The sequence below is a fragment of the Neoarius graeffei genome, chromosome 11, assembly GCF_027579695.1.
Source record: "Neoarius graeffei isolate fNeoGra1 chromosome 11, fNeoGra1.pri, whole genome shotgun sequence".
Lineage (NCBI taxonomy): Eukaryota > Metazoa > Chordata > Actinopteri > Siluriformes > Ariidae > Neoarius > Neoarius graeffei.
In genome coordinates, this window is record NC_083579.1 from 60,788,832 (window position 1) to 60,804,267 (window position 15,436).

At 42.2% G+C, this 15,436-nt stretch overlaps 1 protein-coding gene and 1 pseudogene across 5 annotated transcripts in view; one reads left to right on the forward strand and one right to left on the reverse strand.

The window, feature by feature from the left end:
- Positions 1-296: 296 nt before the first annotated feature.
- ahi1 (Abelson helper integration site 1) overlaps positions 297-15,436 on the forward strand; it is a 33,562-nt gene continuing 18,422 nt past the window's right edge. For 2 of the 5 annotated variants that reach the window (XM_060934439.1, XM_060934443.1), the window contains exons 1-14: positions 415-855; positions 953-1,012; positions 7,747-7,871; positions 8,007-8,551; positions 8,800-8,948; positions 9,021-9,210; positions 9,382-9,574; positions 9,690-9,785; positions 12,627-12,812; positions 13,130-13,282; positions 14,481-14,613; positions 14,732-14,855; positions 14,939-15,168; positions 15,257-15,363. In XM_060934439.1, coding sequence (XP_060790422.1) covers positions 1,003-1,012; positions 7,747-7,871; positions 8,007-8,551; positions 8,800-8,948; positions 9,021-9,210; positions 9,382-9,574; positions 9,690-9,785; positions 12,627-12,812; positions 13,130-13,282; positions 14,481-14,613; positions 14,732-14,855; positions 14,939-15,168; positions 15,257-15,363 — 2,241 coding nt within the window. In that variant the 5' untranslated portion in view covers positions 415-855; positions 953-1,002. The other 3 variants (XM_060934440.1, XM_060934441.1, XM_060934442.1) reach the window with 3 other exon arrangements.
- LOC132894704 (5S ribosomal RNA) lies at positions 3,600-3,718 on the reverse strand (annotated as a pseudogene).

A 15,436-nucleotide genomic window follows, 5' to 3' on the forward strand; every position in this document is an offset into this window, starting at 1 on the left:
AGCAATGGAGACGAAATATCCGCCGTGGCGACCCCTAATTGGGAGCAGCCAAAAGAAGAAGAAGACGACTTGTAGCTAAGTTGCTGCACTTTGGTCCAGAACCACACACTTCTGGACAGAACAGTGTGTGTTATTTTGACACACACAGTGATCCATATTGTTGAATGTGGTTACATGAGCAGCAGAGGGCGCTGTGTCGCTACAGAAGGCAGGGGAGGGTCGCGCGATGACGAGCTTCAGTAGTGTGCTCTGATTGGTGCTTTTGAGGTGTTACGTCACACGGAGGCTGAGCTAGAACTTGTTTATTATTGGGTACCATCGCAACCGTTTTTTCGGCTAATATAATATAATAGGTAGCTGGTCAAAAAAAAAAAATCATTTTAAAAACCATGAATTAGTTTTTAGGTAAGTAAGATATGCTCCATGATGGATCCTAATACGTTTTGGTTATTGCGAAAATGTTAAATTGGTTGTTAGTTTATATTCGTTGCTAACGTGATGCTATGATGATAGCAGGCTGGCTAACATGGACCCCGTTAGTGTGAAGTGAAATAACGGTGATTCAGACACAACCTTAATAAAGAGAAAAGGCAGAAATGTCACGATTTGTTTTGTAAAACAGTTTTGAAGACCTGTCATTTTGTAGGTTGCTGTAATTTATGCATTATGGTTTTGTAACTATAAGTAAAAAGTTAAATACTAACCTGGTGATTACTCGGATGGATGTGGATTAGCCAGTTAGCTAACTAACTTACATCATGACTTCTGTGCCAGGCTTTTCTGAAGCTGCTTAAACCATCAGAATTCACTTCAGGCTGTTTTCACTCAAGCAGCAGAAGAATCCTCTTTACTCAAGTATCAAGACTTGCATATCCTGTTATTTCACATTACCTTCATGTTTTAGGTTACTTTTTGAGCAGTAATTTATATGTGTATTTTGAATAATTTCCAGATTTAGGTGTATTTTGTACACAGAATGAATTTGCTCACGAATTTTCGAGAATGCCGACAGGTAAGGACTTTATACTCACATAAAGTAGTACACTATCTAGTATCTGGCCAAAACTATGTGGACACCTACAATCACACCCATATATATATATCATCTCATTATCTCTAGCCGCTTTGTCCTGTTCTACAGGGTCGCAGGCAAGCTGGAGCCTATCCCAGCTGACTACGGGCGAAAGGCGGGGTACACCCTGGACAAGTCACCAGGTCATCACAGGGCTGACACATAGACACAGACAACCATTCACACTCACATTCACACCTACGGTCAATTTAGAGTCACCAGTTAACCTAACCTGCATGTCTTTGGACTGTGGGGGAAACCGGAGCACCCGGAGGAAACCCATGCGGACACGGGGAGAACATGCAAACTCCACACAGAAAGGCCCTCGCCGGCCACGGGGCTCGAACCCGGATCTTCTTGCTGTGAGGCGACAGCGCTAACCACTACACCACCGTGCCATATATATATATATATATATATATAGACACACACACACACACACACAGACTCGGTTTCTTCCATGCTGGCAAACCCATGTTGTTATGAAGAATAAAATATATATATATATATATATATATATATATATATATATATGTAATGTATGAAGTATCTGGAACTGTATAAGATCAACAGGAACCTAAGGACCTTCATACATTACTCAATGCCACACACATGGATACTGGAATGTCTGGAACTGTATAAGATCAACAGGAACCTAAGGACCTTCATACATTACTGTAATGTATGAAGGTCCTTAGGTTCCTGTTGATCTTATACAGTTCCAGACATTCCAGTATCCATGTGTGTGGCATTGAGTAATGTATGAAGGTCCTTAGGTTCCTGTTGATCTTATACAGTTCCAGACATTCCAGTATCCATGTGTGTGGCATTGAGTCGTAGGCTTTCTTGTAGTCAATCCAGGCAGTGCACAGGTTGGTCTGTCTCTTCTTACAGTCTCGGGCGACTGTTCTATCGGCCAGTAGCTGGTGCTTGGCTCCTCTGGTGTTACTGCCAATTCCTTTCTGTGCCTCGCTCATGTATTGAGCCACATGCTTACTCATTTTTGCTGCAATGATGCCTGACAGGGCCTTCCATGTTGTGCAGAGACAGGTAATTGGCCGGTAGTTGGATGGGATGGGTCCCTTCTGGGGGTCCTTCATGATTAGGACTGTCCTGCCTTGGGTTAGCCATTCTGGGTGGGTTCCATCCCTCAGCAGCTGGTTCATCTGTGCTGCTAGGCGTTCATGGAGTGCAGTTAGCTTCTTCAGCCAGTACGTATGGATCATATCGGGGCCTGGTGCTGTCCAGCTCTTCATCTTTGACACTCTTTCTTGGATGTCTGCCATTGAGATGGTTACTGGTTCTTGTTCTGGGAGGTTGCTGTGGTCAGCTCTTAGGTCCACTAACCATTGGGCATCGGTGTTGTGTGATGCCTTTCTTTCCCATATGTCTTTCCAGTATTTTTCCACCTCAGCTCTTGGTGGGTCTGACCGGTTGTTGTTCCCCTGCCATTGAGAGTACACCTTGGCTGGTTCAGTGGAGAACAGCTTGTTTATTCTCCTCGCCTCTCCTTCCTTGGTGTATCTCCTCAACCGGGTGGCCAGAGCTGTTAGTCGCTGTTTGGCAGTTTCGAGTGCCTCTGGTATGGAGAGTGAGTTGTACTTCCTGGGCGCCCCTTTATTCACCATGTTCCCTTTCTGTAGTTCAGCTAGCTGGCTAACTTCTCTCCGTGCTGCCTTTATCTTGGCCTCTAATCGTCTCTTCCATGGTGGATACTGTTTGTTATGTCCCGAGCCCACCTTGTGTCCAAGCATCTCCATGATTACTGTTGCTGTACTGTGTATCAGCTTGTTGGTCTCAGTGATGGTTCTTGTGGAGATTGTCTTCAGAGCAGCATTCACATCTACTAGTAGATCTTCTGAAGGTACTTGGCAACTCAGCTTCGGTATTCGTCGGGGGCTCCAGGTTTCCAGTTGGGTCACGATCTTCCTTCTCAGGTCAGCAGCTCTTGTGTTGAGGCTGTTAGCTGTTGGGGCTTGGTACCCAATCTCTGGTTGTGGGGATGATGACATCTCCCCGCTGACCTGTCTTCCTGGCTCCCCCTTGCCGTAGCATCGTTGTTGTATTTCATTAATCTCTAGTTGTGATAGCAGATTTCGATTATGGATGTTGGAACACTGGGCTAATAGCTGTTTCTTTGTTAGCCTTGATTGTGGGTTTCGAAGTATCCAATGGTCCCACATTCTCTGCATGTATCCCCTCTCTCTGGGATTGCTTGTATAGTAGCATTCCAGCAAATCCGTATTTTCTGTCCTCGTCCATCGATGTCTTGTTCCAGTAGCCCATTTCTCATCAGTTTGCCCTGGTTCCCTAGCAACTGACGCAGACCTTGTTGACCCGGGCGACGTCTGAGCCGGTATGACTCTATCAGTTATGTTTTCACTCATTCCTGAGGTAGGCTGATATATCATGAGGGGTTTTGCCTAAGGACCCTTACTGGATGATGTTTTGCCCCGACCGGGATTCGAACCCCGATCTCCTGCGTCGTAGTCAGTGAGCATTACCACTGTACTATCCAGCTGATATGTGCTTACAGTACCTGGTATTCCTAGGCAGTCTCCCACTCAAGTACTAACCAGGCCCAACTCTGTTTAGCTTCTGAGAACAGACGGGATCAGGCGTTGTCAGAGTGGTTTGGCCATAAGCAATCTGCATACATACAGAACCAATACTATTCTGCTTATACTATTATATCAGTGCAATCTGTGTACATATAGAACCAATACAATATAATTGTTTATATTCTGTTATACTATTTTACCAGTGCAATTCTGTATACTTTACTATTTATTTTTATACTTTATTTGTTCTTATTTTTTTCTATAACTCCTAATGAGTCAACAGCACCTTCAATTCCGTTGTACCTTTGGAAAAGTGACAATGGTTCTTCCCCAAACTGTTGCCCTCAAAGTTTTACACGCTCATTTGTTTAGAATTTCTTTGTATACTGTAGATTTCTCTTTCCTGAAAAGGGCTTAGATCTGCTCCAGCATGCCCCTGTGCACAAAGTGAGCTTCATTAGGGCGGCACGGTGGTGTCAGCGGCCTTTTTGTGTGGTGTCTGCGTGGGTTTCGTGCATGTTTCAAAGGTCACTTCAACCATGGATGTAGGAGGAGGGAAGGTGCTGTTCATTCACCCCCATTTTCCTGCTGGTCCAGAGAATTGAACCAGCCCAAAGACATGTGGTTAGGTTAACATGAGGCAGCCTTGGGCTGAAGTGCCCTTGAGCAAGGCACCGAACCCCCAGCTGCTCCCCAGGGGCTGTAGCATGGCTGCCCACTACTCTGAGTACCGTATGTGTGTGCGCTCATTGCTCACTTGTGTGTGTGTATGTATGTGTGTGTTCACTGCTTCAGATGGGTTAATTTCAGAGGATGAATTTCACTGTGCTTGAGTGTGCGTGTGACAAATAAAGGTGGCTTCTTTTTTTATTCTTCATAACGACATGGGTTTGCCAGCATGGAAGAAATCAAGTGTCCTGCACTGAGCCCTGACCTCAACTCAACTGAACACTTTTGAGATGAACTGAAAAGCTTCAACTTCATTAATGCTCTTGTGGTTGGATGGGAAAATGAACACAGCCATAATCCCAAAATTTAGTGGAAAGCCTTCCCAGAAGACTGGAGGTTATTAGAAGAAGTAGTATTTATTCGATTAATTAATTGATTGTCAAATGTACACTTAAAGGAACAGTCTACCGTATTTCCATAATGAAATATGCTCTTATCTGAATTGAGACGAGCTGCTCCGTACCTATCCGAGCTTTGCGCGACCTCCCAGTCAGTCAGACGCAGTCAGACGCGCTGTCACTCCTGTTAGCAATGTAGCTAGGCTCAGTATGGCCAACGGTATTTTTTGGGGCTGTAGTTAGATGCGACCAAACTCTTCCGCGTTTTTCCTGTTTACATAGGTTTATATGACCAGTGACATGAAACAAGTTCAGTTACACAAATTGAAACATGGCGATTTTCTATGCTATGGAAAGTCCGCACTATAATGACAGGCGTACTAACACCTTCTGCGCGCTTCGGCAGCGCATTGATATCTGAGCTCCGTATCAATGCGCTGCCGAAGCGCGCAGAAGGTGTTAGTACGCCTGTCATTATAGTGCGGACTTTCCATAGCATAGAAAATCGCTACGTTTCAATTTGTGTAACTGAACTTGTTTCATGTCACTGGTCATATAAACCTATGTAAACAGGAAAAACGCGGAAGAGTTTGGTCACATCTAACTACAGCCCCAAAAAATACCGTTGGCCATACTGAGCCTAGCTACATTGCTAACAGGAGTGACAGCGCATCTGACTGCGTCTGACTGACTGGGAGGTCGCGCAAAGCTCGGATAGGTACGGAGCAGCTCGTCTCAATTCAGATAAGAGCATATTTCATTATGGAAATACGGTGGACTGTTCCTTTAAGCACAGCAAAATTTTTCCTCTGCATTTAACCTATCTGAAACCGTGAACACATACAAGTGACTCAAGTCCCCTCACATTTTTCCTGCTGGTCCCAGGAATCAAACTAAGGCTTTTGTATTGTTTATAAAATACTACTATTGACCTTTAAAGCACTGAATGGTCTTGCGCCACAGTACCTGAGCGAACTTCTGGTCCTCTATGACCCACCACGCCTACTTAAATCAAAAGGTGCAGGCTATCTGCTGGTACCTCGTATAGTGAAGGCTACGTCAGGGGGCAGAGCCTTTTCTTACAAAGCCCCACAGTTATGGAACAGCCTTCCAAGTAGTGTTTGGGAATCAGACACAGTCTCAGTGTTTAAGTCTTGGCTGAAAACATATCTGTTTAGTCAAGCCTTTTGTTAATGGTGTTTATGAGGTAAAGGAGTAGATCTGGAGGGTCCTCAGACAGAGTGTTTTGGTAAACTGGGATGTATGGATGCTGTCAGTCCCCACTCGCTTGGTCACTCGAGTTTATTGACAGTGTAGTGGCTGCTGCTTTATGTCCCGGGGCTCCCTCATGCCTGTGTTACCTTCTGGCTCTCCCCTTTTAGTTATGCTGTCATAGTTAGTTGCCGGAGTCCCTGCTTGTACTCAGTGCAATATGTATACTGTTCCTACTTATTCAGGTGACATTGGGCATACCTAACAATCTGTGTTTGCCCCTCCCCCCGAAATCTGTCCCTCTGAGTTACATGTTGGTCCTGGGATCGAGATGCTGACCTCTTCTGCTCCTCGGACCTGCCTGATCCATCCTGGTGCCCTGTGTCTGGTTGGAGTCTCATCACATCGCTCCTGTGGAGGGCGGCCCCATGTGGACAGTTGGGGGTCGCGCCTGGAGGATGCTCTGGACTCTTGCAGTGGTGCTTTTGTGGCTGGGGACTGCAGTTGACTTGCTGACTTTGGGACTACGGTTGTCATGAACGGTTTTGCGCTCGGGTTTCTGCTGGGGGTGGGTGGGTTATAGCATCAACGAAGCTGACTTTATGTCAGGACTGTTAATGTTATCGTCATGTTGTCTGTTGTTGCCCGGATGGGGATGGGTTCTTTTTTGAGTCTGGTTCCTCTCGAGGTTTCTTCCTCATGTCGTCTGAGGGAGTTTTTCCTTGCCACCGTCGCCACAGGCTTGCTCATTGGGGATAGATTAGGGATAAAATTAGTTCGTGTTTTAAGTCGTTCAAATTGTGTAAAGCTGCTTTGCGACAATGTTTATTGTTAAAAGCGCTATACAAATAAACTTGACTTGACTTGACTACTTCTCTAACCTTCAGGCCATGGCATGAAGTAGTAGTAGAAGAAGAAGCAGGCTTTGTCACATATACAGTACTGTGCAAAAGTCTTAGGCACATGTAAAGAAATGCTGTAGAGCAAAAATGGCTTAAAATAATGAAATGAAATGTTTCAACATTAAAAAAAAATACTATAAACAGAAGTAAGCCAGAATAAATGAAACAAAGTCAACTCTTTGCTTTAAAAAATGGTACTCTCGGATACAGTTAGTGCAATTTTATAAGGAAATGAGCTGTAGGTTTTACTGAGCATCTTGCAGAACCAGCCACAGTTCTTCTGGACACTTTGACTGTCACACTTGCTTCTTAAATTTTCAGCAAAACCCAGTAGCCTTCACTATGTTTTCTTTTTTTAATCTGAAAAATGGTCTTTTATGTAATATACTGCTCAGGTACAAACTTTTTTTTTTCTGTAACATTTAATTTTGTGCTGGAAAACAAATGTTTCGAACTCTAAAATGTTTTTGTACTGACTCGATAATGTAGAAATCATAAAATAGAAATCTGTAACAAAGTTTGTATGAAAAAAATAGGGGGCCTAAGACTTTTGCACAGTACTGTACATTAGAACAGGGTGAAATGCTTTCTCTACATTTAACCCATCTGAAGCAGTGAAGACACACATACTCAGTGCCCGGGGAGCAGTTGGGGGTTAAGTGCCTTGCTCAAGGGCACTTCAACCATGGATGTAGGGGAAGGCACTGTTCATTCACACACACCCCATTTTCCTGCTGGTCAAGAGAATTGAACCAGCAACCTTTTGGTCCCAAAGCTGCTTCTCTTTGCTAACATCAAAGAGAGGACCAACTCTGAGTTAATGCCCATGATTTTGGAATGGGCACATATGGGTGTGATGGTCAGGTGTCCAAATACGTTTGGTGATCTAGTGTATGCAGCGTCATTTGACAGTTAAATTCCTGTATAAACAGGTCAGAGTGATGTGAGAGCAAAGCCGAGAACACACTTTGATGAGGTTTTACGGAGATATACAAATCCTCCTTCACAGAAGAAAAAGCTCAAACAGGAAGCTGAGCGGTTGCAGGAGAATGTGGAGGTATGGAATGGATTTGATATATCTGAAAGCAAGTCATAATTGACCCCTATTATATATCGTATAGTAAGAATTAAATCAGCAGATTTTCTTGCTCAGTATTTTTAAATATTTTGCCCCCATTCTGTCCTCTTACAGCTAAAGACCTTAAGGAAAAATCTGACCAAAGATACTGAGGAAGATGAGACCATTCTCAAGAACACGTATGACCCTGTTCAGGGCAGCCCAAGGTACACGAAGAACAGGCGTAGGGAGAATGAGGTGTTCAAGAAAGACAACATCAGTGATGTGGGTAAGGAAATGTCCACTGGAATCTCAGGAAGAAAGAAAAGCAAGAGGGCTCTCCCTCCACCACCTGGTCAAGCTGAAGACGACAGTGACAAGAATGCCCTGAGGTCTGAAATAAAACTTCCTGCTGAAGCAGGTTTGGGAGAGAAAAGAAAGGGTAAAACAGAGAAGAGTAGAAGAGGCGATGATGATGGTGTTACGAAAGCAGAGTATGAACGTGAAGATGATCTCCTTCAGGAGTATCAGCAACAGATTACACAGGAGGAGCAGAGGGCTCTGAAGAAAACCCAGCAAAAGAAACGGAGTGAAACGCTGCAAGAAGTAATTGTATTAAACAATGAATTTGAAAAGAAAAAGAAAAAGAAGAACCTGAAAGAAAGGAAAGGAGAGGAAAGGTGAGAATTTTCAGAAAAACCAATGATTGCCAACTCAATTCAAATTTCTACAGAGATTAATATTTCAATAAAGTTACTGTAAGTATGAGTAATCTCCCAAACTTTTCAACTAAAATTAGATTTTTTTTTTTAATTTTAGCAAAAATATTATCAATTTGCTTCCATTTTTATTTTGACAAGCTAAAGATGAATCAGAATGATCTTTTTTTTGTCTTTTATAATACTTACACCTCTTCTGATATTTTAAGTGAACTTCCATCAAAATGCCAACAAAATCAAATGGAAATAGCAGTTGATAAAACTAAATCCAATGAAGACTTTCAAAATGATCTCCTAGAGGAGGAGAAAGAAGATACAGTCAAGCCCATAGGCAAAAAGAAGAAGAAAAGAAAGCAAGGTATGTAATGCAGCGCATAATCATTGTTCTGGCAGCAGTTCACCAGACTCACTGTTGGCTCATCGTTGACAGAAGTGACGGTACAGGACAGTCAGACAGAAGTGGATGCATCTCCTAGCCAGGCATTTGATGACAGCCTGGTGCTGGGAGTTTACATTCACCGTACAGACCGACTCAAGACGGACCTTCTGGTGTCCCATCCCATGGTCAAAGTCTATGTTGTGGATGAAATCACCGGACAGTACGTCAAGAAAGAGGACGGGTAGGTATTTGACAGTCTTAACATCACACTACTGGACATACTTGAAATCTGATAAATGTTACATTCTGACCTAAATTGTAGAACAGACGCATAAATACAGTATGTTAGTATGCTGTCATATTCATGGACTGATAACTTTTTTTTTTTTAACAATTTTTCTATTACACTCAGCCATCGTCGAGTGTCTTCCTTTTATGAACAGGAGAATGTCGAGCATGTCCTTCCCATTATAACGCAGCCTTTCGACTTCAAGAAACAAAAATCAACAGTTCCTGACTGGGAGGAGCAGATCATCTTTAATGAGCGCTTTACTTATTTTCTTCAACAGAATGCTGAGGCTCCAAAGGTCATCCTCTTTTTTGAGGTGAGCCAGTATTGATTATTCGTTGTATTAGGCATCATTAGTGTTGCATCATGATTAAAATATGAAGCAAAAACCCCAACCCTTTATTGGTTGTTTTTTTTTTTAATATAAATAGATCCTTGAAATTATGAGCATGGAAGAAGCAAGGGAAAATGCCTCTGCTGACATGAGCGAGCGTGGGTTTCGCAAAATTGCTTGGGCTTTTCTGAAGGTACCCCAACATGTCTCCATCCATCCATCCATCCATCCATCCATTATCTGTAGCCGCTTATCCTGTCCTACAGGGTCGCAGGCAAGCTGGAGCCTATCCCAGCTGACTATGGGCGAGAGGCGGGGTACACCTTGGACAAGTCGCCAGGTTATCGCAGGGCTGACACATAGAGACACACAACCATTCATATTCACACCTACGGTCAATTTAGAGTCACCAGTTAACCTAACCTGCATGTCTTTGGACTGTGGGGGAAACCGGAGCACCCGGAGGAAACCCACGCGGACACGGGGAGAACATGCAAACTCCACACAAAAAGGCCCTCGCAGGCCGCTGGGCTCAAACCCAGGACCTTCTTGCTGTGAGGCGACAGCGCTAACCACCATGCCTGCCCCCCCCAAAAAAAAAACATGTCTTGCTTACTTAATTGGATTTTGATCAGCTTTTTATAGTGGATTCTTGGTACAGTGCATTGGAAAAGTATTCATACCCCTTGAACTTTTTCATATTTTTCCACCTTACAACCACGAACTGCAACTTCTCTGACCAGTGTAAGGAGAGCACTGGTCAGAGAAGCAGCCAAGAGACCCATGATCACTCTGGAGGAGCTGCAGAAATCCACAGCTCAGGTGGGAGAATCTGTGCACAGGATAACTATAAGTCGTACACTCCACAAATCTGGCCTTTTTGGAAGAGTGGCAAGAAGAAAGCCATTGTTGAAAGACAGGCATAAGAAGCCATGTAGGGGACACAGCAAACATGTGGAAGAAGGTGCTTTGGTCAGATGAGACCAAAGTTGAACTTTTTGGCCTAAATGCAAAGCGCTATGTGTGGCGGAAAACTAACACTGCTCATCACCCTGCACACACCATCCCCACTGTGAAACATGGTGGTGGCAGCATCATGCTATGGGGATGCTTTTCTTCAGCAGGGACAGGGAAGCTGGTCAGAGTTGATGGGAAGATGAATGGAGCTAAATACAGGGCAATCCTGGAAGAAAACCTGTTGGAGGCTGCAAAAGACTTGAGACTGGGAAGGAGATTCACCTTCCAGCAAGACAATGACCCTAAACATACAGCCAGAGCTACAATGGAATGGTTTAGATCAAAGAATATTCATGTGTTAGAATGGCCCAGTCAAAGTCCAGACCTAAATCCCATTGAGCATCTGTGGCAAGACTTGAAAATTGCTGTTCACAGACGCTCTCCATCCAATCTGGCTGAGCTTGAGCTATTTTGCAAAGAAGAATGGGCAAAAATTTCAGTGTCTAGATGTGCAAAGCTGGTAGAGATGTACCACAAAAGACTTGCAGCTGTAATTGCAGCAAAAGGTGGCTCTACAAAGTATTGATGCAGGGGGGCTGAATACTAATGCACACCACATTTTTCAGATTTTTATTTGTTTAAAATTTTGAAGACCATTTATCATTTTCGTTTCACTTCACAATTACGTGCTACTCTGTGTTGGTCTATCACATAAAATCTCAATAAAAAACTTTTAAGTTTGAGGTTGTAAGGTGGAAAAATGTGAAAAAGTTCAAGGGGTATGAATACTTTTTCAAGGCACTGTATTTGTTCTCACACAATGTTCTTTTTTTTTTTTTTAAGTATATAGGGGCTTGCACAAATATTCACCCCCTCTCCAACCTTTCCACATCTTATATACAGTACATCATGAACATGCACAAAATTGCTTCTCTGACTGACTAATGCTCTCTTTACCTGGGCGCTGACTTTGTGGATGACCACCTCTAGACAGATTGTGTCCTAGTCCTGTTGTTGTTAATAATGGAAAATCCTGATTAGTATGTTTACTCAACCTTGTCTCGCATTTCATTTGATAGCTCCTTGGTCTTCATGATTCTGTTTGTTATGCGTCTGCTGCTAAGTGACTTTTTTCTGGTTGTCTGTCCATCGGAGATTCTCATTATCTCAAGAACGAATGGTTGAATGTTTGTAGGATTTAGATGGAATTATCATTGTAACCAGCAGATGATCTGGTTTAGATCTTTTCAGTTGATCCAGACAGGATCAAGGTCTCAAGGTCAAATGTCTGAAATAGTTTTTCTTCAATAGCTTTCTTCCTGTTTGTCATAAAGAGATGTTACTTCCAGTCACGTTCATGAACGCATAGTCTGTTTGATTCGCTAGCTACATTTTTTTTTTTTTTTTGCTGTCCGTGTGTGTTTCTGTGCACTCGTCCTCTTGTCTGTCCAAGATTCTCATTAATGCAGTAGCTCAACAATGGTTGGTTGAATGTTTGTAATGTCTGAAATAGTTTTTCTTCAAAAGTTCCCTTCCTATTTGAACTATGTTTTAAGAGTATTACAAATTGGTAACAAGAAGGACTAGATGGTGGAGACATTCTCATCTACATGTTTAGGAATGCCCTTTAATAAATTCTGGGGTTTTCCAGGAACAGATGTATTTATACTGAGATCATGTGACACTTTAATTGCACATACATGGACTTCATTCAGATAATTATGTGACTTTAGATGGCAATTGCTGGCGTTAGAACTAGTTTAGGTGTTTCACAGCAACAGGGATAAATACTTTTGAAATTACGTGTGTGGGGTGGTTTTTTTTTATTATTTTTTTATAAACTTAATTTTGCAGACTCTATTGAGTTTGTTTTCACTGTGTCAATATTATTTTGTATAGATTCATGACAAAATCCTAAATAAGTCAATTTCAGTTCGCGGTAGTATATGGAACTGTGCAGTATACTATAAGTCTGTATCTCCTGTCCTAATTTAGGCATGGTTTGAACTGTTCAAACATCTGCTAATTTATTTATTTATGTGGCGGGTGGGTGTTTTGTTTTTTGTTTTTTTTTAAGCTTGTAGGGACAAACGGTGTGCTGAACGTTGGCAGTAAACTGCGTCTCCAGCTGTATAGCCCTCCACCCCGAGCGAGGAAAAATCCACAAACGCTCGAGGTGTTTCAGTGGTGGTCAAAATACCCTTGGAACAGATATTCCTCAACTCTTTATGTCACAGTGAAGGGTCTCAAACTACCAGATCATGTAAGAATCACTTAAAGACCACCCAGATGTCTTTTATTTTATTATTAACGTAAACCTATGATTTGTAGAAAAACTGTTGATGAGTCAAGGTGTTGGTTTTTAGTTCCTCATATTCTTAAGGTATGTTTTCTATATGGAGCACTGCCAATGGTTTTAAGTGTTTTTGATGAATTAAGTGTCAACTTCTGTAAAAATGGGACAAGGTTTCACATCAGTGAGAAGTTATAAAATAGTTTTATCTTGTGATGCAGTTACTGAGAATTACAGTTTTTGGTAAAAAAAAAATTAAGCAGTAAGATCAATCTGATTGTCACTAGGTGGACCCCAGTATTCGCTCGATGATGGCTTTGCAGCAGGAAAGGGGCAGCACCTCGTACACCGAGCTCCAGACTGAACTCACTCAGAAAACTTTCACCCAGCTGTTGGAGAGCAAATCAGATGCCATAAAATGGAGTCGCCTGCCTGGACAGGTATCATGAAATAATTTACATGCTGTTTGTTAGCCCCCGCTGGCGGAAAGGCCCGAAAGGGGATTATGTCATGGCAATTTCCGTCCGTCCGTCTGTCTATCTAGCTGTCCGTCCATCCCGGGAAGGATGCTCACCTTCTGAAATCAACTCCTCTCACAATTTTTGGAGGAATTTCACAAAACTTGACAGGATTCTTTGTTATATGTCCGTAATACTCATATTGTAATTTTGTTCAATTCGGTCACATTTTACCAGAGTTACAGCCCTTGATTAACAAAATTATAATTTGACAATTTCATGAGTGTGTGTTTTCCTTCTGAAATCAACTTCTCTCACAATTTGTGGAGGAATTTCACCAAACTTGACGAGACATTGTTATATGTCGGTAATATGCATATTGCTATTTTATTCAATTCGGTCACATTTTACCAGAGTTACAGCTCTTGATTAACAACCTTGTACTTTCACAATTTCATGAAGGTGTGCTCACCTTCTGAAATCAACTCCTCTCACAATTTTTGGACGGATTTCTCGAAGCTTGGCAAAAGGCCTTGTTATATGATGGTAATACGCATATTGCGATTTAATTTCATTTGTGGAAATTTTGCCAGAGTTTTGACCCTTGATTGTCAAACTTGTACTTTGACAATTTCATGAGGGTGTACGTTCTTCTGAGATCAACTCCTCTCACAATTTGTGGAGGAATTTCACCAAACTTGGCCAAAAGGCTTTGTTATATGACAGTTATACGCACATTGAAATTTCGTTTAATTTGGGCAGATTTTACCAGAGTTATGCCCTTGATTATTAACAAACTTGTACTTTGGCAATTTCATCAAGGTGTGCTTGCTTCCTGAAATCAACTTCCTTCACAATTTTTATGTCGTGGCTCTGTCCCTCCCTCCCTCGCTCGAAGGGTACTCACCTTCTGAAATCAACTCCTCTCACAATTTTTGGAGGAATTTCATGAAACTTGATAAGATTCTTTGTTATATGTTTGGTAATATGCATATTGCAGTTGCGTTCAATTTAGTCACATTTTACCAGAGTTATGGCCTAGTTGCCAGCGGGAGATATTGTGCTTTCAGAGCACTCTTGTTAAAGTACATACAGTATCCTATTGCATAGTTTAGTGGGTTTTTTTTGTTTGTTTGTTTTTTTGTGAATACAGCTTTCTAAAAAACACTTATCCTACCAGGTGTGTCGTATTCCTAACAAACCAATGCTGTCGTTCCGTGGAGGTCAGATGGGCTGCTTTGCCCTTTGTTTCTCTCATGATGGCAGGGTCCTGGCTGCAGCTTGTGCAGACAGAGATGCTTTCCCCATTATAGGTGAATGGATAAGTACTTGACAAGCATACTTCTTCTTTATTCTAATATACATCCTATCTAAAATAAAAATCCATGATTTACAAAAATGATACTGATTTTCAGGTGTGTTTTTCTGTAGTGTATGAGATCCCTTCAGGCAAAGTCTTGGCGTCTTTTAATGGCCACCTCAGTATTGTCTATGATCTCTGCTGGACCAGAGATGGCACGGGCCTGCTGTCAGCATCCTCCGATGGAACAGTCAGGTAAATATTTACTTGTCTATGTTTGGAATAAGAATTAAATTCTGTACCTTTAGGATTGCTCGATTTCCATTTCCTTCTGTCAGAGTGTGGAACATTGAAAGACTCCAAGGACTCGCGGAGAAGATCCTGCCCCACCCTTCGTTTGTATACTCTGCCCAGTATCACCCTCAAGCTCCAAGCCTGGTGGTAACAGGGGGCTATGATGGTCTGCTTCGAGTGTGGAATTTAGATTTTCAAGATGTGAATGGACAACTCCTGCAAGAGTTTGAGGGACACAAGACTTTCATCAATGCACTGTGTTTTGACAGTGAAGGTATAGCTTACCTCTTTAGTGGACTTAAGTCATTGTGTGTCACTGAAAAGATTTAAGTAACCGCAACAGGATGGTGGTTCTGACACAGGAAACAGGATGTTTTCTGCAGACAATGCTGGCATAATTATTGCATGGAGTACTAAAGTAGAGGGTGGATCATGGCATGGAGCAGTGCGTCTGTGGAAAATTGAGAAAGTAAAGTCTATAGTAATACAGAATAATAACTACACATAAATGTAATACTGTGTAAAAGCTTTCACAACAATAA